We start from the raw sequence: 25,429 nt of genomic DNA on the forward strand, positions 1-25,429 counted from the left end.
TCTCTAAACAATAATTTAAATGTTTTTACTGTGTCTTCAAAGCAAAAGTCAAACAAGATGCAAACTGCCATGGCTAAAGCCAGAATTAGTTCTGAAAACAAAACATTCCCTGCAAGTGTTCGGGTACCTACCCAGTTGCACCCAGCACAATACAAACATGCCAAGGAAAACCAGCCAAAAGAACTTTTTCAAAATGTCATCTATTTCCCAGACAGCTCCCTTATATAATCAATGACGATGTATTTGGTTTACATGGCAAGGTTTTGGTAGGGGGCTGCAAGGGTGGCTTATGTAAGAAGATGCCAGAAGCTGCCCCCATGTTAGAAGTAGCCACTTCCAGCCAAATCCCAGAGAGACCTGCCACTGGCCAAAGCTGAGCCCATCAGGGATGTTGGTAGCGCCTCTGTGATAACATGTTTAAGAAAGGGTAAAAAATGCTGCACAACAACAGCTGTGACAGAGGACTGAGAATACAAGAAACAACTCTGCAAACATCAAGGTCAGTGAAGAAGGAGGGGCAGGAGGTACTCCAGGCACTGGAGCAGAAATTCCCCTACAGACTGCAGTGAAGACCATGATGACACAGTTTGTCCCCCGTGGAGGTCCACAGTGGAGCAAGATGTGAGCTAGGGAAAAAAGCACCAGGAGGGACAGGAATGAACTCATGCTGTCATGAGTTAGCAGGCAGAGTCAGTTAATGAAATGTAAGACAGACATTCCCCTAAGGAGGGAACTGCATAATGAGAGAAGCTTGCTAGTCAGAGAAGTACATTCGCTCTTTCTGAAGGGGCTGCCATATGGCAAAGTGAGCAAACAAGCGTAACTGGTTCATCCATGTGGCTATTGCTGCACCCATGATTTTCTTTCTAGGAACAGCCGAACTTAGCTGGAGCGTGACGTATCTGTATGTTCCGTCCCCTAATCAGCCAGGGCACAGCAAACTGGCAGGCGGGATTCTCAGAAAAGCAGCTTGTTGAAGCCGCTGCGTACTCCTCCCAGCCTCGTCCTGCTTTGCTGACAAGCAATGGCTGGCTCTGCAGGTGCAATGAAGACACACAGTCCAAGGGCTCACACGGGCCTAAAATAGAAGTGCGTCAATTCGGCACCTGGCTCCTCCAGTGCTCTGGAAACCCAGCCCTCCTCTGGTCCTGGCTCAGGATATGGAAGACCAAGTGGAAACAGTAGTGGTAAGAAACAAATGGGGAGAACGTAGGAAACTATTACCCTGCCAATATAATAGGCCCAGACAGGATCTCTCAGCAAAGCATATTTTATTTTACAAGACCAGGTGTTCTACCTAAAGGTAGGCACATGGAATAGGGCAAAAAGCCCCTGCTTATATCCCCCTCAAATTCTGGTCGTGAATTCCCTCCCCTGTTCCCCATTGGTTGGGTACTGCAGGGTTTACAGAGTACCCAACACCTGCCTTAGTTTACCTGTCTCATCTAATTCTAACAATCCCCTCCCCTTATTGATTTATTTAAAATATAGATTCCTGGCTCTTTGGTTACCCTTCCCCCAGCTTAACTTTTTAAATACAGTAATCAGTTTGCATTCCGGGATTAGTTCAAAGAGACTTTGTTTTACATTAAGGATTCATAGTCTGATGCCTCTCAGTCCTTTCCCCTGCTGGGGGAGGGAGAGGGCTGGCCCCTGTTTTTTTTTTTGTAAAAACAACATTCCTCCTTCAATGGCTCCTTACAGAGAAGCTCAGGTTTTTGAAAACCACAGTCTCCACAACAAGGCAGCTGCAGGGGCAGAGGGATGACAACTACCCGTTATAAACTATCCCCTTCCCACTGCCCGTGTCTGACAGACTCCATGGGGTCTCAGTTGTTGGATACCAAACATGCAAGAGACGTGACAAGACTGAGAGAGCTGGGTCTCTTTAGCTTGGAGGAGACTGAGGGGTGACCTCGTTAATGTTTATAAATATGTAAAGCGTGAGCGTCAGGAGGGTGGAGCCAGGCTCTTCTTGGTGACAACCAATGACAGGACAAGGGGTAATGGGTTCAAACTGAAACACAGGAGGTTCCACTTAAATATGAGAAGAAACTTCTTCATAGTGAGGCTGACAGAGCACTGGAACAGGCTGCCCAGGGCGGCTGTGGAGTCTCCTTCTCTGGAGACATTCAAAACCTGCCTGGACACCTTCCTATGTAACCTCACCTAAGTGTTCCTGCTCTGGCAAGGGGATTGGACTGGATGATCTTTTGAGGTCCCTTCCTATACCTTACATTCTGTGATTCTGTGACAAACACGCGATCCCGGGGGCGAGGCGGCTCCTGTGGCTGCCCGTTGCCGGCTCTCAGGCCCGTGCCCGGCGCTGGCCAGGTCGCTGACCGCAAACTGCGAGGAGAGCGCGGGGACCGGCACCCAAAGGGTTAAAAGAAGGCGCATGCGCCCTGCGGGGCCGCGCTCTGCCCTCGCGTTGGGCTGCTCGGATTGGCTAGTGGGGGAGCCGTGTTGGTGACGTCACTCTCACTCGCCGCGCTCACTGGCTGCGGGGCGGCGCTAGGATGCCGGAGCGACAGTCAGAGGTAGCGACGCGCGGCTGGTCCGTTGGGATGCCGGTAACCGGCCGTTGGTCCCGCACCCTCCTCGTTTGCTCTGCTGAGGAGAGTCCGGCGGCGGCGGAGGGCTCGCTGCGCCCCTTCTCATGTCCTGAGGCCGCCCGGCTCTTGGGAAGAGGCCCCCGGGGCTGCCCCGTAAGGCGGCGGCAAAGTGCGGGCTGCGTGGGGGCTGACGGGCTGTCGGGCTGTCGTTGCCTCGCCCGTGCACCGGGGCCAGAGGGTCGTAACGGGTCTTAAGGGAGGTCCGAAAAGCGGTGGTGGAAGGTACCTCAGTGGCTTTTAAGCGTGGCCCTCCAAAAAGCACCGTGCTGCAAAAATGATCTGTGACGTGATTCTGCTCCGGGGGGTGTAGAAACTTCGTTAACAAAACACAATTATGTATTTTAGTAAAAAGATATTCACTTTGCTGTGTGGTTTGTGCCTCCTGCCTTATCACCTGAGAAGTGCTGAGAGGTGGTAGCTGGTGTGGATAGGAAAGTCAGGCCTTGGCTGAGCCAGCTCTGCTGTGCTTTGGATGCGTTTGAACTGAGTTTGGGTAGTGGGGAGTTTTAGGGGAGAGCCCCACTCGTGCCCATGGTGTGCAACAAGGAGGAAGGGTTGGGGGTGCTGAGCATAGGGGGATGAGATGAGGGCTAAGGCACAGGTAGTTGGAGTGGTGGGAAGAGGGTACCCAATTCCTTTAACGTGGCAAATGGTTACCAAATGTCTGTCAATACATTTGATGTTGAGAAAACTCCACCAAATTACAAGGAAATTCTGCAACAATCTCCCAAGGAAGGTAGAGAAACCAAAAGCCACACATAAAATTTGATAAGGCTCTGAAAAAGTTTCTTGTGTCCTGAGCAGCAGTCCTTAGCTAGTCATTCCTATAACAAGTGACACATCACTTGCTGTATTTCCTCTTGTGCCAGTCTTAATTAAATAGCCTTTTAAAGTCGTCTTCTTCCTCTTCCAGATGCATCCAGTCCTAAAGGCCTTTGTGTGTGGCTCCATCAGTGGGACTTGCTCCACACTCCTCTTCCAACCCCTTGACCTGCTGAAAACCCGCCTGCAAACTCTGCAGTCTGCTAGGAGTGGGTGAGAGAGTGGGGATGTGTATTCATGGGGGGCGTGGGGGTGCTCCACCGTAGGCTTCTGCCTGATTTGCTGGCGAAGGCTTGGAGTTCAGAGTTGTAATTCAGATACTGAGAGTCTGTCTGAAATAGGAGGTATATTTGTATAGCATGGAGAAGGGTTGATGTTTTGCTTCAGAAGAAGCTGCTCTTGTGAACACTGCTTTAATAACATATAACCTCAGCATTTGTCTGTACTCATCTGAGAGACTGGTGTTTGCTCGAGTGGCCACCATGCAGTTTCAGAGGGTGTCCTCTGCCTGAAAAATTGCAGGTTGTTGCCACATAACCTGTCCACATGTGCAGCTGCTCCCATTTGCCCAGTGTAGTCGACTACATCTGCTGCTAACAAGGGGAGTGAGCAACTGAAGACACTAATGAGAGAGGCCTCTAATGTGTATTACAAGTGATAGGAAAGCAGAAAGTGACAGAGAAACCCTGGCAAGAGTGACCAAGGAAAGCAGCCGAGTCTAAAACGAGTACTTCTGAGGTGCTGGGTAATGCACTGAGATACAAGTAAGAGTGGGTGGCCATGGAATACATCTGCCAGAGAGCATAAGCATTTCGTCTCTGCAGTTCCTGTCTTGTCTTCCTTTCAGGTCCAATCATGCTGGGATGGTAACACTGTTCTTTAGGGTTGTCCGTACTGAGAGTCTTCTGGGGCTCTGGAAAGGTGTCTCTCCAGTAAGTGGCTGTTTTTAACCCTGACTTCTAAAACCAAGTAGATAAATAAACCTACTGTTTATTACTAATGGTGGCTGCTTGAATTTACATAGCCAGCTCTTGTACAATTATGAATGAAACTATGTGATTTAGATTAAATCCCATTTTAAAGAGTTAATGTTGTGAATTCCACTGATTTGGTCATGGCACTCACTGTCGTTTTGCAGTCCTGAGCAGTTGAACACTTGAATACTTTTGCAAATGTAGGGTGGCAACTGCACCAACTTGATTTTGTTTTGAAATATCTTGTATCTAGAAAACTGCCCTTGAAGAATGCGTTAAATCCTAGCATCATTTGAATCAGTTGTCTCTTGGTGCTGTAAATTATTTTTACTGTGTCTTCTTTCTTCAGCATATTAGCTTTAGTGACTTTTGTTTCTACAAAGCTTCCTATCAAGTTTAACAGTCTCTGAAATGTTGTGTAGGAAATTTTGTCTTATGAGTGCTTTTTCTTTCTTCGTCTGATTCTGTTTCTTGTGAAGTCCTTTGCAAGATGTATTCCTGGGGTTGGGATTTACTTCAGCACTTTGTACATGATGAAGCAAAACTTTCTAGTGGACCGCTCACCCACAGCGCTAGAGTCTGTCTTTCTGGGTGCCACCGCACGTGCAGTTTCTGGGATTTGCATGTTGCCAGTGACTGTAGTGAAGACTCGATATGAGGTGAGTTTGACTTTCTAATTAGTTCCCTGTTAACAATGTCACACACCTTCCTTGTGATGAAAAATAAGTTATTCTGTCTGGAGAAGGTTGCTGCTGCTTCAGTAGAGCCAGGGCTGTAGTCCTGATTTCATCCTGGTTCACACATTGTGCGTGGAATACTGCACACTGATATTTAGGCAAGAAGTATAAGATGAAACAGCATTCACCCTGAGATTTTTAAGTTTCAGTTGTATACAAGGTCTGTGTAGTATATTTCAAATTTTACCTTCTTGAAGGATTGTTTTGAAGGCTGAGGTAGGTAAAACCCACATTTTGCCCTGGGCTGTCCTCTGTGCTGCCATCTTGGGAATCGCATTGAGCGCATGTTACTGTTTGTATGGATACTATGGCGTCAGGGTGTGTGTAGGGCTCCTTGGCCTGTGCCTGGCACATGGATGACTGACAGTTGTCTACTCTTGCAGAGCGGAAGATTTGGCTATGGGAGTGTATATGGAGCTCTGAAGAATATCTATGAGACAGAAGGGGCTCGTGGCATGTTCAGTGGGCTCACCGCAACGCTGCTGCGGGATGCACCGTTCTCTGGCATCTACCTGATGTTCTACACACAGACCAAAAAACTCACACCTCAGGGTAAGGCTGAATGTCAGAGTCTGTAATGGAGAATGTTTTTCTTTTCACATCTTGCTCTACAGTTGACTGCCTGCATGATTGGCTTATTGCCATCTACTTCACTAGTTAGTCTCCTGTAGGGCTTTAGCGTGAACATTCACATTTTCCTGTGAACTGTAGACTTATAGCACAGATTAGTGTAGAAATGGAAATCAGTCCTAAGCTGATTGATTGTCTTTATGAAGATTGATGCATAAGGTGGGTTAGTGAACAACTGGAAGAGAGGATGTCATCAGCAATTCTTTCTGCTGCTGGATGTCTGGTATAGTGGTCAGTTGCCACTAAACCGGGGCTTCTCTGATGTTAGAACTGTCTGGGGCAACACTTGCACAATCTTTCTGAGTTCCTGTCAAATTCAGCTCCCCATCAAGTGACACTTTTTAATAGTGCTAACTTTTGACTAGTAGCCACTTTTCCCCTTGAAAGGTTTCTCTACACTGCATGGGTTTTAACTTCTCTTAGACATTGATTTAATAATTCAGTAGCTTTTCGCTTTGTCATGCAGCATGAATATTCCTGGCCTGTTTTGTGTCTGAGTCCATTCCCTTTGCTGTGTTGCAGACCAGCTGGAGCCAGTGGTCATGCCCTTGCTGAATTTTGGCTGTGGGATCTTTGCGGGAATCTTGGCCTCGCTGGCAACACAGCCTGCCGATGTCATCAAAACTCACATGCAGCTGTCTCCTCAAAAGTACCGCAGGACAAGCCAGGCCATTGCCTTCATCTACAAGGTGAGGTGAATCCCTTCTAATATGCGCAATCGCAGCCTCACTTCTAGTCTCCTTGCCCAAAGCACAGCTCTGCTAAGAAATTTTTTGCTTTTTAAAGAGGTGAACAAATGTGAGTGCTTGATATGCTTTTGCAGTCAGGCCAGTCAGTGGCAGCATTTTCAGGAGCTGAAGTGGGTCATGCTGTGGGAGACTAAGGTGGAATCTCTTGTCACTGGTCTATGTGTAGGCCTGTTCAGTAATAACTGGAAAGTACTTTGGTTGATGGTCTGAAAGCAATCAGAAGCATCAGTCCTTTCCTTGCTTTTTCTCGTAATTAGAGGGGCCATTGTCACTACTCATATGTGTTTGTTGCTGCTTGTAAATGGATTACAAGGCAGTGAACTTGTTCCCTGATTATTCTTGCCATTCCTCAGTCCTCGAATTCACCACGAATGGTGGTGAATTGGAGAGTAAGCTCAGAGTGCTGGAGCACAAAGGTGAGCACATTCCAGCAAGCATCTCTCCACACAGACCCACTTCATGTTCCAGGCTGGTGAATTATTTCCCTTCAGTTCTGTCTGTTACAGGTTGATTCTTATACTGGTAGTGATGGAAAGCACTTAGCTTATTTCATCTTAACTTTTTTTTTTCAACTTAGCTTAGTATGTAGACTTGGAGGAACTGTGTTTACAGCTGCAGCTGCCTCTGGTTTATCTGTGATTACCACACTGGGGCAAAGGGTTTCTTTAGTATCTAGTGTGAAATGCTGGCTTCAGATACAAACCAGCTACAAAACAATTCTTTCCCCTTTGGACAGAAGAGGAGAAATAAATGCCCAAATCTGTATCCCAGGAATAGGATGGAGATGTACTCAAAGCCTGTGTTTCCCTTCCTGCCCTCAAAAGGGCAGATCCTGGCAGGTTTGATTTATTTCCATAGTGAACTCTATCCCTAAACAGAATCTGTTTATTTGCACATGTTTTTTTTTTGTGTGTGGTACATTTTTCTCGTATCAAAATGTTTGTGGTTGTTTTTTTTTTTTTTTAACTTCAGTACTTTAAAATTTCAGTTTTTACAGAATAACTGACTTTTATAAACATGAATCTCTAAAACAAAGACAGGTGGTTTTCCTGAAGGGTCTTGAAACTGTTACACCCTCTCCTTCTTTTGCTGGCCTTGAGTGTGGCTTTCTCCATCCATTGTCCCCATCCTTACATTCCCTCTCCACTCACTGCTCTTCCTGTTTTCTTAGGTAGCCCTGCAGTTGCATGGTGCTACAGGTTTTTCCTAAACATTAAATGCTATTCAAGCCTAGGTCTTTCAGAAACTGTTCTGGGTCCGAGCTGATGTATATCCTGTGCTATTCCATGTAATAGATGATGAGAAATTATAACATCAGAGGCAGATTGTGATGGATTACTGTTTGTTTATCTCCTGTTGCAGGACTTTGGGTTGGCTGGCTTTTTCAGAGGTGGTGTGCCCCGTGCCCTCAGGCGGACTCTGATGGCAGCAATGGCGTGGACGGTGTATGAACAGATGATGGAAAAAATGGGCTTGAAATCTTGAGTGACTTGCACAAGCAATGACTAGCTTCACTCCCTTCTCCTGCTTGCTGTGATCAACTGGCAATAGGAACTTCCCAGTTCCACAGAGGAATAAGCCTTGCTCGGCCAGGAGGAAGAAAGCCCTTCTGAGACAGGGGATTAGGCCTTTTGGCAAGTAGAGGAAAGAAGGATCGGATCTTTGTGTCGTTTAATCACTGCATTCCAGAAGGACCGTACTGGCAGAGTCCCACAGAAATGGCCAGGTTTCCACAACCCGTGCTCTGTGCTCACCTCTTTTATGCAATGAGACATTGCTGAGCAAAAGTGTTTGAGGAGAAAACAGTGATTGCAGAACCTGCCAGCCTGTTCCTTGCTGGTCTGGCCAATAAGGGCCCAGTGTCTGGTGTAGATCCTCTTTCCTCGTATACTTTGTTCTCGCAGGGGAACATTGCAGACCTCAGTGGGAGACTGGATGTGTCTCTTAATGCTTATAACGCAGGAGTGGGTGGAAGAGAAATGAAATGAAGTGCTGAAGGAAAGCTAGGAACACAGTCGTTGTCATCAATTTTGTACTGTGCTTGATAGCAGAGAAGGTAACTGGAACCTCTTTGGTGTGTCATGTATTATTGTTTACTTGAGCATCTTAACACTCTCGGAATGTGCTTCTGCCTCTGCAGCAATTTTTGCTCAGGGATTTAGAAGCATAAGGCACTTTAGAATTGATTGCTGCCAAAGTTTTACTTGTTCTCTGAAAAGGATTTTTTTTCTGCTGGTCTGACTATGTCAGGAACACTCAAGTACTTTTTAAATCCAGCTGTACTAGAGACTTATTTGCTTCCTATTATTCATTTGTTAATCCCTGACCAACACCCTCAGTGTGAGCTGCTCCTTAGATGTAGCTTTTAGGGTCATAGCTCATAATGCATAAATTTATAATGGAAGCAGATATAGATACTGACACTGCAGATGTCTCTTAAAAGCTGCTGCTTGATTGCATGTGGAGTATCTTTGGGTTTGGAAAGAAAATGCTGCTGCTTTCTGTAAGCTTTCTCCAGAGTTTGAGACCTATGACCATTTGGTAAGGAACTTTAATTCTCTTCGGGCTCTATACAGACCCTTCACAGTTTCCCAGATGATAATTTTCTCTTAGCAGGTAGTCCATGTTTCAGTGTTCCTGAGTTTAGACTTAGAGATAAATACACTTTTTTGAATCCACTGTGCCTTCTTACTCATTCCTACTTTGTTACAAAAACCCTACCGTGTGTGTTGTCCAGATTTGGGTACAGCTTGCTCCCCTCTTCACTTGTGCCTCTGTGCTGGCTGGCTGGGTTGTGACTATTGCAGCTCTGTTGTGGTTGCCACAAAGCTGAGCACAGAAGTGTGTGTCCTGTGTAGTGTGCCTTGCAGGAAACATAGCTTTGGCTTTTTGTTTTTCTAGTGTGTTTTTTTGTTTGTTTATTTTTGTGGTTTGTGGGTTGTTTTGTTTTTGTTAAATATCTAGGGATATTAAAATTCGCTTTAGAAACAGAGCAGATGTCTCTACCTATGAAGACATGACACTGTAGCTGTATGAACAACTGGTACTACTTACTTCTTGTTCTTAAAATTTAGGGTGTAATTTGCACAATCACTGCCTACCCTGGCAACCTGAGTACAAGACTAGAGGGGGTGTGTGCTGTAAAAGATGTTCTTTACCAGATTTCAACTGCAAGAAGGTTTGATGACTGACATGAATGTTAAGTCCGAGTAAAATGTAAGGGACAGGCTGGAGGAGTGGAAGATGCTGCCTGTTTTTAGCCTCAACCCATCTGTGAGGAGAGATTGGCACTGCACAGTGCAGGAGTCTCCAAGAATGGTGGTGGAGGGTCCTGTGGGCACATGTCTATATCTTAATGATAGCACGCTGCATCAAACCATTCAACATTGTGACTGACAAGCTGTCAGATTCCCTCTCCTGCTTCTCGTTGTCAGGCGTGTGGGCACATCATTTGCCAAATCCTAAATATGAAGAACTGCTCCTTTCTTCTCTTGCCCATCCTACCCTTTGATGTGAACTCGTGAAAGTGCGTGAAACAGCAGGAACTGCTTATCCTGCTGTTTGTTATAGTGAGCACTATTGGCACAAAGAGCTGGAGAATCAAGTCAAAGATTGCTGACCTGGCAGAGTAAGGTTGCAGTTACGTGTGTTACCTCGTATGTCTTTTATTCGCCTATGCATGGGATCAAACCAACATATTGTACTGGAAGCCTGAATTTATTTAGGGCTTCCTTAATCTGATGCGTGAGTTGGATCTCTGCTGTGGCAGCCAAGGGCTGTGTATGGAGTTACCTGGAAGATGTTTCATTAATATTTTAGCTCCTGATTTAGCAATGGCAAAGCAGTGTGCAACTTGTGCAGACAGAAACGTAGGCTTTTAAAAATGAGGCAAGTGAGCAAAGAATGCCAAGTGATAAATCCTGAATTAAGTAACATCCTCATCAGAAACTTAAAATGCAGGAACATTTCAGTGGCTTTTATGCCCTATAGTTCTGCCTGGTCACATAACAAAGGGAGAACTTGAGAATTTATTCTGATGTGCCAGTGTCTTAAAGTCTGCTGGGTTTTTTTGTGTGTTGTGTTGTTTGGTTTTGTTTTAATCTGGATTCAGGCCTTAAGCAGTGATAGCTTTTCCTTCATAAAAATTCTTGCATTCCCCTCACTTTGTGAAGAATGAGGAGGCTCGTTGTTGTTGCAGTAGAGTGAAAAAGTATATGCTTTTGACTTGTGAATTAGCCTGAGTTCTGCCGAGTTAAAAAATAGAGAATCTAAACTGCACTGTGTTTCATCAACCCTTGGTGCTGCAAATCCAAAAACTTATCTACATGGGAACTGGGGAGAGTGAGTTTTGCAGTGCAAGTTTGTTGTTTGTTTTCTTTTATTATTTATTTTGTTGAGTCTTATGTATATGAGGGAAGCCTAAAGTTCTGTTTCATTGTCTTTTAAAAGCTGTATCACATAGGCAGACACAAGACTGTTTCTCACCTCTGATCTTTACCAGCCTTCACCCTTTTCCTCTCTTCAAAAACATTTTTCCTAAACTGATTTATTGAAGTTACTTCGTGATATCTATAGCAAGTCAAGAAAAACAAGTGTGTAGCCTTGAAGTTTAGATATATTGCCCTTGAGGTTGTATGCTTGTAATTAAAAACAAATGGTCACTGTACAACCTAAATTCAAAGTAAATCAAAAGATCCAGTCACAGGTGCTTAATCACCTACTTGCATTATGCCAGCAATTCAACATTACCAATCCTATCAGATAATCATATCCAAAGCCATCTTAGCTTGGATTCCAGAGAATGTGGTGTGATCCCTTTTGCACATGGCAGGATCATGGTCAGATCCCTCCTGGAATGACCTCTGTTGCTGGCAACACGCTATTAGAGACTGTGCATGGGCTGTGCTTGCCCATGCAGCTGTGGTGTCAGACCACAACTGGTTCACATGTTGAGGCACTCATTGAAGTGTAAGGACACAAGAGCAATAGTCTGATTGCTTATGTTTTAGAAGCTTAGCATTTCCCTTCTTCTTGTGCCAATGATTTCTTTTTTCTTGCACCGTTTAAACAGAACTGGAGCTTTAGGACATTGCATTGGTGTAAGTATTTATGTGTCTATATAAAATATTTATGTGAGAAAGTGTATTATATGTTTTTATTAAAAACTGGTTTCCATTATGAACCGTGTCATCTCTTCAGTGTTTCTGTAAAAAGAAAACAACCCCCAAACCAGTCAAACCCACAAAGGAGGGGATGGCCTGGGATGCGGCGGGATGGGATGAAATAGCAGTTTAAGAAAGCAAAATAAGTTTCCCAAGATGAGAGGACTGTTTGATGGGTTCAGAGCCCATACAAGGGAATGCATATTCTCTTTTTCCGTGGGGTATAATATACACAGGCCATACTAGTACAACCTAAATCAGCTTTACCTAAATGGAAAAACCGCATAGCAATGAGGAATCTTGTTTTTTTCACAGCTTCCTCTGCCTGCATGCTGTGTGTAAAGACTAATGGAAATTGAATTTCCATACCAGCTGATAAAATACCCACCTTTAGCACAGTGGAGTTTTAAGCTCTCTGGAGAGAAATTCTTTTTAACTTCCTGCCAACCAGGTCTTTGCTCCTCAGGCAGTCTGATCTTGGCACGGGACCAGAAATTGTGCCTGGGACTTGGTTCTCTGCTGCAAGGCACACTGTAACGTGATGCTGGATTACTGGGATTTCCTCTTCCGTGGTCCTGGGATACTGGAGGAGGCAGGTTTGTGCTAAGCAAAACATCAATATTGTTGATACTGAGATGTACATCTTCCAGATGTGAAGATCTCAAACTGCTCCTCTTTTCAGATGATGCCTAGATGTGGCATTCTTATATGGAGCAATTTTCATGAAGAATTATCTCTGTGTAACAGACTGACCAGACAGTCCTGGTGTGCAGCTTTGTGCCAGCTGGACCCAAACTGCTTGTGTGGGTACCTGATAACCAAATTAGGCCAGCCATAGTGCCTGCTCTTAAATGCAGGGCTCTTCAGAGCTCTCCTGCTGCCTTGGGGAACCACCTCATTCTGCTGACAGCTGCCCCAGCTGTGAGAAGAGATAGCAGACAGGGCTCCCCAACCCTCTTGGGTGGTGAAGGGTGGGAAAGGTCGAAAAGGAACAGTTTAAAGGCATCGTCCTTGTAATAAAGTATTGATTTTCAGATCTCATTTCCACCTAAAAACCAGGCAAACGTTTTGCTTGCTTTTTTAGTTTTTCTTTTTAGTGTATTATGTGCCATGCATGATCACTGACACCAGTATTGAGCAGAAAATATTCCTCATGTCACACACCATATATGTCTACTTTTGCAAAACCAATGTGGAGCTCTTGAATATGCTTCTCCCTTCTACAATTGCTTCTGGTTTCAAAGTATTGAGTTGATTTTCCACATTGCACTGTTTCCTAATTTCCGATGTTATCACTATAAAATGCTTTGGAAGATTTTATCATAATGCATTAAAGGATTTTGGCAAAAAATATAAAAAATCAGAGGTTAAAATTAGACCTCCACAATTTTTGTGACAGATGTTAGACACTTCTGGCTTTGTAGAACTAGAAATAAGAAGGGAATAGATTCACCAAAGTACGTTTCCCCAAAACATTGAAGAAATAGTAACAAACCCTTGAAACACAAGCCAGGGTGGGGTTTACAAACAAGCATGGTATTGTGCAGTTTTTGCTGGATGTGGGTCTATCTCCACGGGTTTCTGTTTGTCTTCTGGAGGCTCTAGCTCCAGGAGTGCCACACCATCTCTTGGATGACACCCAGTGCCTTTTTTGGTGGGATAGATACTATGCAAACATCTTTCTGAGCCTCTTTCCAAGAGGCACCATTTGATCTATTGTCACAGATCCCCTTTGGGCAGCAGAAACACCTCCGCTGCAGCCCAGTGGCTCTCTCACTGCTGGGGCATCCCGTTACAGCCCCCAGTTTGGGGGTGAATAGACTGGATTCAAAGGGAAAGCTACCAGTAAGCACTCCATGCTGAATTTGTTATTTGGCATTTCTCTGTGTGTCAATAAATACGTGGCTTAATTGCACGTGTATCAGGCTCACAGATCTGGGAAATGCTTTAGTGTCTGCCTTTCACAGAAGCTGTTTTCTGCCTGTAGGTTTAATATTTGATGTGATTTGTCTGCTCTCTCTTCCACTCCCCATGCCCCTTCCCTTCCTCAGAAATTTCTGTGTTCGCTCCAGGACTGGTGATAATTCTCTGCCAAATGCAGCTTTCCTCTGGTGACACTTAACAGTGTGTGATCAGAAAACATCCGCACCCAAGTGCTGACCCTTGCCACTCATTGCAGAGTTGCCCAAGGCTTTGGGAGCAGTTCTTTGGTGAAGCAGAGGTTTTGTTATGCTCCAGGCTGTGCACCAGAGACCTGGCTGAAACGGGGCTTGGCAGGATCTCAGGTCCTAACCAGAGCTTGGCAGGAATATGGGAAGCTTTGCTGCTCTGGCAAGTCAGGTGTTGGCACATACAGGATGAACCTGCTTGTGCTTCACTGGAGGAATCAAGGTTCAAGGAAAACATTTCCTTAGCAATTGAATGAGTAAAATCCAACCAGATAAATCTGGACAATAACAGGGGCCTTTTGGGGTGCACAGCAACCCACACTGAGGAATCGTGTCAATAAAATCACACATGCCCCTCATATAAAGGTGGCAGAAATGCCAGATTCGCATATGGATGTAGCCACCAAATGCCTTGCTTTTATTCTCTAGGACCTGAGTCTGGCTGAGCTGGTTTCTGCAAGCACAGTCCAGCCCATGGAGGGGGCATGTCACAGAAGCCATCCCAGGTATGTCTGTGTGGGAGAGAATGAGGCAAGTGTCATCCCACCCCCTGTCCACACCAAACCAGAACAGCTCAAACAGGAGCAGCCCTGGCTATGGCCTTGTCTGCCCAAGTTACTCAATAACTTGGCCCACCATCTGTGCTGCTCCTCACAAGTATAAGGTCACTTGTGACGAGAATGGCAGGGGGCATCATTCCAGGCGCTCTTCCAAGCCTCTCACTGATTGTTGTCAATGACTGACAACAGTTTGCATAACAGAAGTAGGAACAGCTCTATCCTTCACAGCCAAGCTCACTACATTTAATACCAGCTTCAGTATCTTTGCAATCAGATATGGTGTCTAAGCTGTAAGAAGTTTCTCTCAGTTAAGGAATATTTTGAATCTCACTCAACTTTTAAAAAACAATGTCTGCCATGCTCTGCATATAGTGCATATAGTGGTATAACCAAGTTCAGTCTGAATAGTGACAGGAGAGACATGGTCTAAAATACACTGTAAGACAGATACGCTTTTACCTGAGGGTCATGTTCATTAGTGACAAAGATTTATTTTAAAGTGTCTCAGCATACAGTTAAAAAATAAAACAAATTTTCACGTTGCTTAAGAAAATATTTAGAAATACTTTCTCGTCAAGCTCTGACATGACTCTTCCAAGCCCTCTCATGAGCTGTGGATCTCATCGTCTACCAGAAAGGGCTCAAAACTGTGACAATAAGAAATAAGTACTAGAGATTCCAGAGGAGTCTTGAATGCTGACCAGTGGCACTCCTTTGAAAACATTGTATTTACTGCAATATCCATTACTGAACTTCCGACTGTTATGTTCAAATACACTTTTAATACAGTTGTTTAATGATGATGCAGAAGAGTTCTCCAGACTAACACCACCACCACCCCTCTCCCCCGCCCCAGCTTGTATTCACATCGTGCCTCTGTTAGGAGATACATGTTGTACATAGCCCGAAGAAGTCAGCTCTCACTATCCACAGCCCACTTATCAAAATGCAACACAAGTCTGTAATCTGTTGGGTACCTGTGTAATAATAGTCCATGCTCTTGCTGAGAGCTCACTTAACCATTTGCTGAGTTTCGTTTTACTTACCTTTGTCACCACCATGTGGCAAATGTGTGAATTATTCTCCTAAAGAATATTTTAAAACTGATCTGGTAATCTTGCTAATTAAGATAATCTGACAAGCATACAGAAAAGAAGAACGGTGTGTGAGCCAGCTCCTGCCTCGCAGGTTGAAGTTTTGTGGGAATGATGGAAAGTGACTGGCAGTAAACACACGAACTGCTGCTCACCTGAAACAGGACAAGGTCTCATTTTATAGGAAGCAGAGAACATACGTGAGATGATGTTGTAACCTGCTACTTTAATCTCCAGAGCAACTCAACGCAAGGGGCTATCAGGAGGCTCAATGCCCAACCACACTGCTATAGTCAGGTTAAAATAGACGAGAGGGAACTAAAGGAGTACTGTTATTAGAAATATTGGAACATGAATTATTGCAGAAGGCACTGGCTGTAGTGTCAGCACTGTCCAGAAATTTACTCAGATCTGGATGATAGCAAGCATAATAAAGTAAATATCACTAGGTGGTTGGATTTTTTTTGTTCATTTATGGGGTTTTTTGTTTGTTTTGGTTTTTGGTGGTGGTTTTTGGTTTGGTTTTGTTTGTTTGTTTGTTTTCTGGGAAACTCTGCTCTCAGGCTGCTCCCTGAATGTGACAGAGGGAAAGGATGATAAAGAAATTTACCCAGATCTGGATGATAGCAAGCATAATAAAGTAAATATCACTAGTGGGTTTTTTATTTCGTGTTTGTTTTTTTTTTCTTTTTTTTTTCTGTTGTTGGTTTTTGTTTTCTGGGAAACTCTGCTCTCGGGCCTCTGTCTGCTCCCTGAATATGACAGAGGGAAAGGATGATGGAGGGTGTAACGTCTGATCACATCCTGCCTCTTCTTAAAATCAAACAAACAAAAAAATCCCGCAAAGCAGAAATAATCGCAATAATGTCCGCTGCACAACAGAACGTGTAAGCTCAGTGCCCATGTAACCTAATTGCAATGAGCACCTTCTGCCATCCCAACCGGCGAGGCCCCGCCCTTCCCGCGGCTCCCCATTGGCTGGGGAGGCTATATATAGACCTCACGAGCAACTGCACTTCCTTTCCGTTTCGCTCCCGCAGGGGCCTCCACACGGCGTTGCCAGCGTGAGTCCGGGCGGGGGGCCCGCGGGCAGTGGTGGGGCGTGCGGCCGACGGCGCTGCCGGCGGGTCTCTGCGCGCCCTTGCCGTGCCGGCGGCAGGACCTGGCCGAGCCGCGGGAAAGGGCAAGGCCTGCACGATGCGGGGCGGGGGGGTCCGGCGGCCGGCGCAGCCAAGATGGCGGCGGAGGCGCCCGGGCCCTCGTGGCGCGGAGGGAGACGCGAGTCCCCGCGTGGCTGAATCCGGATGCTTGTGCCCGCAGGTTCCCTGTCGTTGCTTCCAAAGGGAAACCCCACAATGTCCGGAGGTCTCGATGTCCTGCAGATGAAGGAGGAGGATGTTCTCAAATTCCTCGCTGCCGGGACCCACCTGGGAGGCACCAACCTGGACTTCCAGATGGAGCAGTATATTTACAAAAGGAAAAGCGATGGTAAACCCGCAGGGTGGGCAGCAGAAATTTTGCGGGCACAGCTGAGGAAAACGGGGAAGTGCTGATGCTTGAACTCTCCAGCAATTTCTCCATGGCCTGAAAGGTGCAGACATCTTTGTTGATTAAATCGTGTTACTGAGAGAAGTAGGATGGAATACGGATTTTAGAACTTGGTAAATCAATCACAGCTGGATTTGGGCCTTTAGGCTAGTTCTTGATTATAGTAATGAAATCGTTTTCGTGTCTCAATACTGATTTCTGCTGCTTGTTTGCATTTTTCAATCTGAGCTGCACCCTGTTAAAACATGAAAGCTCCTACCAGGCCTTGGTTGATGTTGATGGGTGCTGGAACTGGGGGGGCATTTTCCTTGGAATAACTTTCCACTGGTTAGAATTTTGGAGTAACCACAAGTTTAAAGGCAGAAGAGTGCTGTCCTGTTTTAGAGTCTTGTATTTGCGCTGCTTGCTCTGAAGCCTTTTGTCACCAATAGGTATTTACATCATCAATTTGAAGAGAACCTGGGAAAAACTTCTCCTGGCAGCTCGTGCCATTGTTGCCATTGAGAACCCAGCTGATGTGAGCGTCATTTCTTCCAGAAATACTGGACAGGTATGGACATGTGTTGGTCATGAGCCCTGCAGTCTTGGGAGCAGGACTGTTTTGCCACACATCAATGACTGCCAGTGGCAACCTGAAGATAAAAAGGAGTAACCCGGATTTTGGTACTAGGAATGCTTTTTGGAAGCATTTTTCTTTCTGTATTGCACTTGCATCTTAGAACAGATCAATTGATGGCCCCCTCCACAATTTCTCCAGGTTTCAGGGAGGACAAGGGTTGTTAAACAACTTGTTTCATATCCTTCTGTTGGTGGTTCCTTTTGGACTTATGGCATATTAGTGCTCAGTCCTCTGGTGACCCTCCCCACTAATTCCCACTACTTTCTGGGGACAATAAGCATGTGATAGAAAGTTTTCAAATAAATAATTTAATTTTTATCTAAATTTTTAGCAAAAAATGTTCTGTTATAGAAGGGAACTTAGCCTTTAAGTGAAGTATAATTGGCCACAGAAGTTTATCTGTAAGCTTAGCTTCTCTGGACTAATGCAGGTGGTGCCACAAATATTCAGGGAGATTGTGAATGACACAGGATGGATTTACAAAGAAGTCTGAGTTCCTATGGACTTGACCTGCACACTGTTAAAGCTTGGTGCCGAGGTCAGTTTCTGGCCGATGAGCTCTCAAGTGTCGGAAGTGTGCTACAACAAACTGGCTGGCAGGGTTTTCGCTAACGCCAGGAGAGGAGCCCCCTCTGTGAATGGAGTTTGATAGTAGGCCCTGCCACATGCCCAGCTGCCTGATGCCTCAGAAGTTGAAAGCTTTTGCGAGTACTAACTGCCAACTGTAATTTTAATGGACACAGCGACAGGTTGTGTATATTTTCTACTGAGCTTTTCTTGTAGTTATTGAAGTTATGCTGCTGGATAATAAAAGGATGTAGAAATAATGAAAAAAAAAAAAAGGCTTTGTCTTTTTCATAACCATTTCTTATTCCCCGTACATGATTTGATTACGAGACTTTGGAGTAGAGCTTGCAACCAAGTTCAGGAAATATAAAGAAATAGTTTTCTGTATCCTGACTTGTTGCTTTGCTGGTGGATGTGATCTTTTTAACTCCTGGTGTTTTAAAAGCATTTCTATTTTGTTTCATTCTGAAAGCAGAGCTGTTGGTGAGCCCTGATTTCACAGGAATTGAAACAAATAGTTCTTGTGTTTCCTGATAGCGTACCTGGGTGACTTGGTTGAAATGCAAGTTTCCCTGCCTCACCTCTGCTGTGGTCCATTTTGCAGCGTGCTGTTCTGAAGTTTGCTGCTGCCACTGGGGCTACTCCTATTGCTGGACGTTTCACCCCGGGTACCTTCACAAACCAGATCCAAGCAGCTTTCCGTGAGCCACGACTCCTGGTTGTTACAGACCCCCGGGCTGATCATCAGCCGCTGACAGAAGCATCTTACGTCAACATCCCCACCATCGCACTGTGCAACACCGACTCCCCGCTGCGCTACGTGGATATTGCCATTCCCTGCAATAATAAGGTAAGAGCTTTGTTGAAGTGCGCAAACCCCAAGTTGCAAAGATGGATGCTTTCTGCAGATGGGAGTTGGCTTGTATGGCGCGTATCTCCAGGGTCAACCAGCTAATTAAGGCCTCTCTGTGCTAGCAGGTGAGTGGGGAGGAGGAGATGAGCTGCACACAGTTGGAGCTTGGAGCTGAGGCCCGTTTCTGGCCGAGGAGCTCTCAAGTGTAGGACGTGTGCTAGAGTAACCTTGCAGGACTTTTCACTGACACCATGAGGGCCTCAGTGGCCCAATGAGTGGAGTTTGGTAGTCATTCTTGCCACAGTTTATGAATATGAACAAAAGATAAAACGAAATGATGAAAAAAGTGCTCTGAAACGTTACCTTATCAGAAGCCGTAAGATAGGTAAAATCTAGGGAGATGGGAAAATATCTTTGATCTCTACCTAGATGTTGTCGTTCACTGAAACTAATATAAGCTAAATCTGAGTGTGCATGCAAGATCTGCTCATTTGGTCAAGTTTCCTATTTCTTCATTCTAGCATATGTGATGAGCATAATCCTTGTCTTTTGGGCAAGATTCTTGCGGGGTAATGAGTGGTATGAAACTCCATAGCAGGACAGTTGCTTCAGGCTGTGTTGCATACAGCAGATGCTGGTGATGGGAGTGCGCTGTGATTTCTGGAGAGACCTGAAAACATCACTGGGAACTTGAAAGGTTGCCCTTTCCTGAGTTCAAGCACATAAGCGTGCGGGTGTTAGCAGGCAATGCCTTTCTCTTGCCAAGCAGGAGCCTCGGACTGAGTGCAAATATGTCTTTTGCTCTTTTAAAGTGTTTTCAAAACTTTAGCTTCCCAGGAAACCTCACATTACTTTCTTCTGTCACAGGGAGCCCATTCAGTGGGTCTGATGTGGTGGATGCTGGCTCGGGAGGTCCTGCGCATGCGTGGCACCATCTCCCGCGAGCACCCGTGGGAGGTCATGCCCGACTTGTACTTCTACAGGGATCCTGAGGAGGTAGGAGGCCTGTGGAAGGAAGTGTGGCTTTTGAGGTGTCCTGCCTGCCTGCTGTTGAGGACAGGTTTTACCAACGTAATACTGCATTTCACCGTTAAGGTGGTGGTTAATTAGCTTTGTCTGTTGTTGGTTGGTGCATATTGTCTGCTGTGCGACAGTGAGGGTGGTGAGATGTTTTTGTGAGGCTTGGCCTATGCTCTTCCATTGCAGATCGAAAAGGAGGAGCAGGCTGCTGCTGAGAAAGCGGTTACCAAGGAGGAGTTCCAGACAGAATGGACTGCCCCAGCTCCTGAATTCACTGCTCCTCCTCAGCCCGAGGTGGCAGATTGGTCTGAGGGAGTGCAGGTGCCCTCTGTGCCCATCCAGCAGTTCCCCACAGGTCAGTTTGGGGCACGTCTGGGGTAAGTGGGGTGCATGTTGTAGTGTGTGTGAAGAGCTGGGGTGCACTAAGCGGTGTCTTTGTCATTGCAGAGGACTGGAGCGCCCAGCCAGCCACTGAGGACTGGTCAGCAGCTCCCACAGCCCAGGCTACCGAGTGGGTTGGCACTGCCACCGAGTGGTCTTAACTTCAGTCCGGCTCTGCTGTGAGAGAAATAAAGGCTGGTTTGATACACACCCGGCTTGGTACTGCTTTATTACACTCGGCGGGTGAAACACGTGGGTTGCAGTCCTTGGCCACGGGCGGCGGAAGCGGTAAACTGCTGTTGCACCCTGTTCCGTGGAGCTGGGTCTGGTGTCTCCGGCCCTACCCGCGCTGCTCTCCCGCCCCGGCGTTAGGTGAGGTGTGCCCATTTCCCGCCTTCCCGGGCTGCACGCCCCCTGTTGACGTAACCGCTCCCCGTTGGCCAGCGAGAGAGGTGAGGGCGGACGTCACCAACTGACGTTCGGGGCGGGGCTGGCTTTCCCACCACTCCCTGCGCGCGGGCGGGGCGGTGGGCGGAGTGCCGGCCTGTCCGCGTAGTGTGGGGCGGAGAGACCTTGAGTGGCAGCTGCTCACGTGGGGAAACACGAGTTCTGTCCGTGTTACTGTTTTTTTTCCTCAAAAATGCTGCAGTAATCCTCAAAAAAAGGTGAACTCATCTGCCTTAGCGATTTTGAGGTTTATATTTCTGTGGTTAATAGCAATAACAGCTACCAAGAGAAATGGGAGGGTTATAGGAGGTGCAGAAGTGTTCAAATTGGATCCCTTTTTCCATGTTACTGTTGTCTCACTATTATTTTTCAAACTCCAGCTGATGTCCCTGTTAAGTTTAATGGAGTTTCACAAAGCAGAAAGCAGACCAAAGCAGACCATAAAGCGAAGAATATGATTCAAACAGAACAGGAATTGGTTACTTATGAGAGGAACTTGATGGACAAACCCTGAGGTGAAGCTTGAAGAACATGCATATACTAACAAACCATGAAATTTGGCAAGGATATATCTGGCATATCTTGAACTTTGGTGAACTATGCTCATTATACACTCATTTTAATACAAAAACATGCCTCCTTGTCAAAGGCTATCCACCTTCTCGAGAAGATCTCTACTCACTGACCATGCATAGAAGATTTTACGTTTACTGAACCATTTAAACCAAGGTGAGAAAAGAACAGTAGACTTTGAGTAGGCATAAATATGCATAAGATGTTAGGAGTGGTCAAAACCCAAAATGTATAAATATGTAACCTAGCCTGCTCCTGGTGTGTTAGCTTTGCGAAAGATTGCCCAGCGTGCTTTTCTGCACAGAACTACGAATAAAGCAAATACCTTAACCCTGTGTGTGTTTTGGCATCTGCATGCTGGGTAATGATCCCACCTTTTGGGATAACAGCCATGGCAACCATCCTCTGAAGAACGTATTAAATTCTTTTCTCTTAGCACATGTGCTTGTTTACCTTTATTGCAAGATGCATATTAACAGTAGCAAAGCCTAAAGTAAGCTGCGCATATTATTGCACAACATCTGTCCAAAGGAAGCTGCATGTCATGGTGGGGTGACAGCCTGTTCGCTTTGGGACTCTGGGTGGGTGCCGTAGCTGGACCAGGGACAGCCTGTACAGCAGCTGCTTATTCTCTTCCCAGTTCAGCTCAATAACTTTGGACTGATCTGATTTAACCCAAGATGGCTTAGGCTGAGCTACATGTAATGAAAACAATTTGTTTCCCTTGAGGTTCTGGCAGTGTTCTTCTCCACAACCTTTTTGCATTTAGTTTGGGTTGGTTGGAGTAGGCTGTGTAGGCTTCTTAGGATAGTCTTTCTGTGCCACATTTTGTTTAAATAGGAGATAGCTGGTGTTTCTGAGCATCACAGAATCCCTCTGGAGAAAGGAGCTGTTGAAGAGTCCTCTTTGCCAATAAACTACTGTCTGATCCATAAATCTCGTGCATGAGATACATGCTTTCTAATTCCCTTCCTAATTTATGTGCTCCCATTCGCAGATGTTCCTTGTCCTCTCCAGTAATTTCTTTGCCCAAATAATGACATGATATTTTTAATATCAGAGTATTGTTGTATGATGGCATCAAGGCTTTTCTTTCGTAGGAAACGAAGTGCTTTATGCACAGTTGAAGGGACTCAGCTCTATTTGCTTAAATCCAGGCTGCAAAACTCTTCTACTCATTCCATCTGTAGGCTGTTTTGCTTTCTGAAACAGTGTAAATGGTTGTAGGATGATCGATGCTATCTTTTAGGAGCATGGTCTGCTCATTTGAAACCTGTTTACTAAAATCAGCGTGCAGCTTGTATGTGTGTATGGTTGATGAACTCTACTGCTCCTCTTAGAGGTTTCCTCCTCACCCCAGAGTGCAAGTGTGGAGCTGGAGTGGATCTTGTAATGTTAAATTATTTTTCTTTCTTTCTCAGGTTGATAGCATCCTGATACAGGGAGACTTTACATGGAGTAAAGTACATGGTAAATCTGCAATTGTCACAAACTCAGCGCTCTCCAAAGCTGGTGTATCTTGAACCTTCTCTGGACCCTGTTGTCTTGAATGCATGCATCCTAGCCGAGGAATAACAGCATTTCAGATTTGCCTTGTTATGACTGTGAGACCAGGGAGCTGCTGGGTCATTTTCCCCCCGTGCTCTGCAGCTTCCAAAGAGACATTGGCCAGTGCTTCAGGCAAAATTTCTTTCCTCCAGCCAGTGCTTGACACTACCAGCCCCCAGCCCTTGCAGCCTAGAGTTTGTGAAAACCACAAAGCCTCTGAGTTTATGGAAACCTCACCTGCATGTATGACAGGTAAAGGTAGAATGACGCATCACAGCTGTATGTATTAACAGGAATGGGAAGGAAGAACATCTTTCATTATCAGGCCTGCAAAGAGGCAGCCTGTGATAAATACCTTGAGCATGGTCTTGCTATGTATGATCTCATCCACAACCGTGTTTTTCTGAATTTCTTGCTTCCTGGGACACTGATTTCTGAAGCTGTTTTTATTTGTTCTTTTAATACTTGTATTTTCAAGAACTCTCACTGCCATGTTTCTGCTGTCCAAATTTGAAAGTGTGTCATTTTTATTTATACCTATTCCTCTACATTCGGTAATCACTGATGAATAATGCTACACAAGGAAGCTACTTTTTTTTGTTTCAGTTACCTCTGTAGTTGAAAGAACATATATTTTAGGCTTTTTTTTAAAACCTCAGTTAATAAAGTTCATAAAGTCTGAGTTTAACTAGTGTGTCTCTTCTCATCTAAAAGTCATAAATATTTCTGTCAGTGTTTGTTTCACTAGCTACAAGATTACTGTTTTTACTAGTACTGCTCAAGCATGAATAAAATAAATCCTCTAAAGGCCATTGGATGTGTCCTTTGAAATGATGGCCCTCTGGCCCTGCTTTGAAGGCCAGAGAAACCTACTGTGGTACAAAATTCTTGCGCTCGTTTTAAATGCCATTGCACTACACCCAGAAGGTATTCTTGGGTTGAATCATGTATCTTATTCTCCTCATTTTGGTTACAGAGTCTCGCCAGTGACTCTTGGGCAGAACAAGGGGTACCACAGCATAGCTGTGCCTCTAGCACAGGCCATATTCCAGCAGCGTCGTGTACCCACCGCCCTTACTGTAGGGGCTTGGTTTTTAACAGCAGGCAGCTCAGAAGAAGAGGGAATGAGGTGTATTTTGTGAGTCAGAGGTGGATCCTGAGGGATGAAAAAAATTAACGTCTCAGATATTCAAAGGGAGTATACACCTACCCACCTTATATGTGAGTTAGGGTTCAGTTTAGGGTTATGCAAAGCAGGAAGCTCATTGTGGGAAGAAGTGTGGCATGTTGCATGGTTCCAAGCTGGTCTGCCATGAGGACAGTCACATCAAAGATCAGTACAAACTTTTGCCATAGCTGTACACACTGGCACTGCTCATTGCTGTTCTGTGGGTGGAAACCCCACGGTGTGGCTGTAAAACCTTGAAAGCTGCTGTGTGAAGCTCACAGCTCTTAAATATCGCTTGCAATGCTGTGTTTGTTAGCACTGTTCAACTGGCTGAACATGAGCCAGCAGTGTGCCCAGGTGGCCAAAAAGGCCAACAGCATCCTGGCTTGTATCAGACATAGTGTGACCAGCAGGACTAGAGAAGTGATTGTGCCACTGTACTTGGCACTGGTGAGGCCCCACCTTGAACCCCGTGTTCAGTTTTGGGCCCCTCATCATAAGAAGGACACTGAAATACCGGAGTGAGTGCAGAGAAGGGCAACAAAGCTGGTGGAGGGCCTGGAGCACAAGTCTGATGAGGAGTGGCTGAGGGAACTGGGGCTGTTTAGCCTGGAGAAAAGGAGGCTGAGGGGAGATGTTATCGCTCTCTACAACTACCTGAAAGGAGGTTGTAGCATGGAGGGTGTTGGTCTCCCAAGTAGCAACTGCTAGGACAAGAGGAAATGACCTTGAGTTGTGCTGGGGAGGTTTAGATTGGATATTAGGAAAAAATTCTTCATGGAAAGGGTTGTCAGGCATTGGAACGGGCTACCCGGGAAGGTGTTGGAATCACCATCCCTGGAGTTATTTAAAAGGCATTTAGACGAGGTTCTTATGGACATGGTTTTTTGCTAGAGTTAGGTGATGGCTGGACTTGATCCTGAGGGTCTCTTCCAACCAAAATGATTCTACAATTCTATGATTGCCCAAGAAGCTGCTTCTGGTCCCAGACGCTGTTTGCTACCTCACCTCTGGAGGGGTGAGGGGTTGCTGAGAGTGAAGGAGACGGTCTGGATATTTGCCTGTTGGGTCTAAACTAGGTCAGGATGACCATACCAACCTTTCATCACTCTCAGATACAGGCATGTTAGCAAAAGGGGTTTTCTGGGGGCTGACAAGCACCTGAGCATTGCTTCTGCCTGGCAGGTTTCAGGT

At 45.6% G+C, this 25,429-nt stretch overlaps 2 protein-coding genes and 2 non-coding genes across 8 annotated transcripts; all 4 read left to right on the forward strand.

Moving 5' to 3' along the window:
• The first annotated feature begins 963 nt into the window (after positions 1 to 963).
• Positions 964 to 11,705, forward strand: SLC25A38 (solute carrier family 25 member 38). Of its 5 annotated transcripts, none has more exons than XM_065832925.2 (7): positions 964 to 1,187; positions 3,529 to 3,650; positions 4,285 to 4,369; positions 4,891 to 5,070; positions 5,532 to 5,700; positions 6,301 to 6,467; positions 7,890 to 11,705. In XM_065832925.2, the coding sequence occupies exons 1-7, from the start codon at positions 1,161 to 1,163 to the stop codon at positions 8,010 to 8,012; spliced, it is 873 nt and encodes a 290-aa protein (XP_065688997.1). In that variant the 5' UTR covers positions 964 to 1,160; the 3' UTR covers positions 8,013 to 11,705. The 5 variants fall into 5 exon arrangements, with proteins under 5 accessions (XP_065688997.1, XP_065688998.1, XP_071660942.1 ...); XM_065832926.2 differs by lacking the exon at positions 964 to 1,187 and adding an exon at positions 2,498 to 2,540; XM_071804841.1 differs by lacking the exon at positions 964 to 1,187 and adding an exon at positions 2,520 to 2,573.
• A 4,795-nt stretch (positions 11,706 to 16,500) lies between these two features.
• Positions 16,501 to 20,709, forward strand: RPSA (ribosomal protein SA). The gene is made up of 7 exons (XM_065832503.2): positions 16,501 to 16,575; positions 16,832 to 16,999; positions 17,491 to 17,609; positions 18,850 to 19,095; positions 19,966 to 20,094; positions 20,305 to 20,473; positions 20,566 to 20,709. The coding sequence occupies exons 2-7, from the start codon at positions 16,867 to 16,869 to the stop codon at positions 20,658 to 20,660; spliced, it is 891 nt and encodes a 296-aa protein (XP_065688575.1). The 5' UTR covers positions 16,501 to 16,575; positions 16,832 to 16,866; the 3' UTR covers positions 20,661 to 20,709.
• Positions 18,188 to 18,347, forward strand: LOC136099150 (small nucleolar RNA SNORA62/SNORA6 family). The gene has a single exon (XR_010651043.1). It is a non-coding gene; the product is annotated as a small nucleolar RNA SNORA62/SNORA6 family (small nucleolar RNA).
• LOC136099151 (small nucleolar RNA SNORA62/SNORA6 family) lies at positions 19,246 to 19,404 on the forward strand. Its single transcript, XR_010651044.1, has one exon. It is a non-coding gene; the product is annotated as a small nucleolar RNA SNORA62/SNORA6 family (small nucleolar RNA).
• Positions 20,710 to 25,429: the final 4,720 nt, after the last annotated feature.

Source organism: Patagioenas fasciata, chromosome 2 (assembly GCF_037038585.1).
Source record: "Patagioenas fasciata isolate bPatFas1 chromosome 2, bPatFas1.hap1, whole genome shotgun sequence".
Lineage (NCBI taxonomy): Eukaryota > Metazoa > Chordata > Aves > Columbiformes > Columbidae > Patagioenas > Patagioenas fasciata.

What these genes read in the sequence shown, in the direction of transcription:
- SLC25A38 (XM_071804841.1), top strand. Translation starts at nt 2,520, where the DNA reads ATGCCGGAGCGACAGTCAGAGGTAGCGACGCGCGGCTGGTCCGTTGGG. An exon ending in GCTGGTCCGTTGGGATGCCG is followed by an intron (nt 2,574 to 3,528) that starts GTAACCGGCCGT and finishes TTCCTCTTCCAG; the next exon opens with ATGCATCCAGTCCTAAAGGC. An exon ending in TAGTGAAGACTCGATATGAG is followed by an intron (nt 5,071 to 5,531) that starts GTGAGTTTGACT and finishes CTACTCTTGCAG; the next exon opens with AGCGGAAGATTTGGCTATGG.
- RPSA (XM_065832503.2), top strand. Translation starts at nt 16,867, where the DNA reads ATGTCCGGAGGTCTCGATGTCCTGCAGATGAAGGAGGAGGATGTTCTC. An exon ending in TTACAAAAGGAAAAGCGATG is followed by an intron (nt 17,000 to 17,490) that starts GTAAACCCGCAG and finishes TGTCACCAATAG; the next exon opens with GTATTTACATCATCAATTTG. An exon ending in CATCCAGCAGTTCCCCACAG is followed by an intron (nt 20,474 to 20,565) that starts GTCAGTTTGGGG and finishes TTGTCATTGCAG; the next exon opens with AGGACTGGAGCGCCCAGCCA.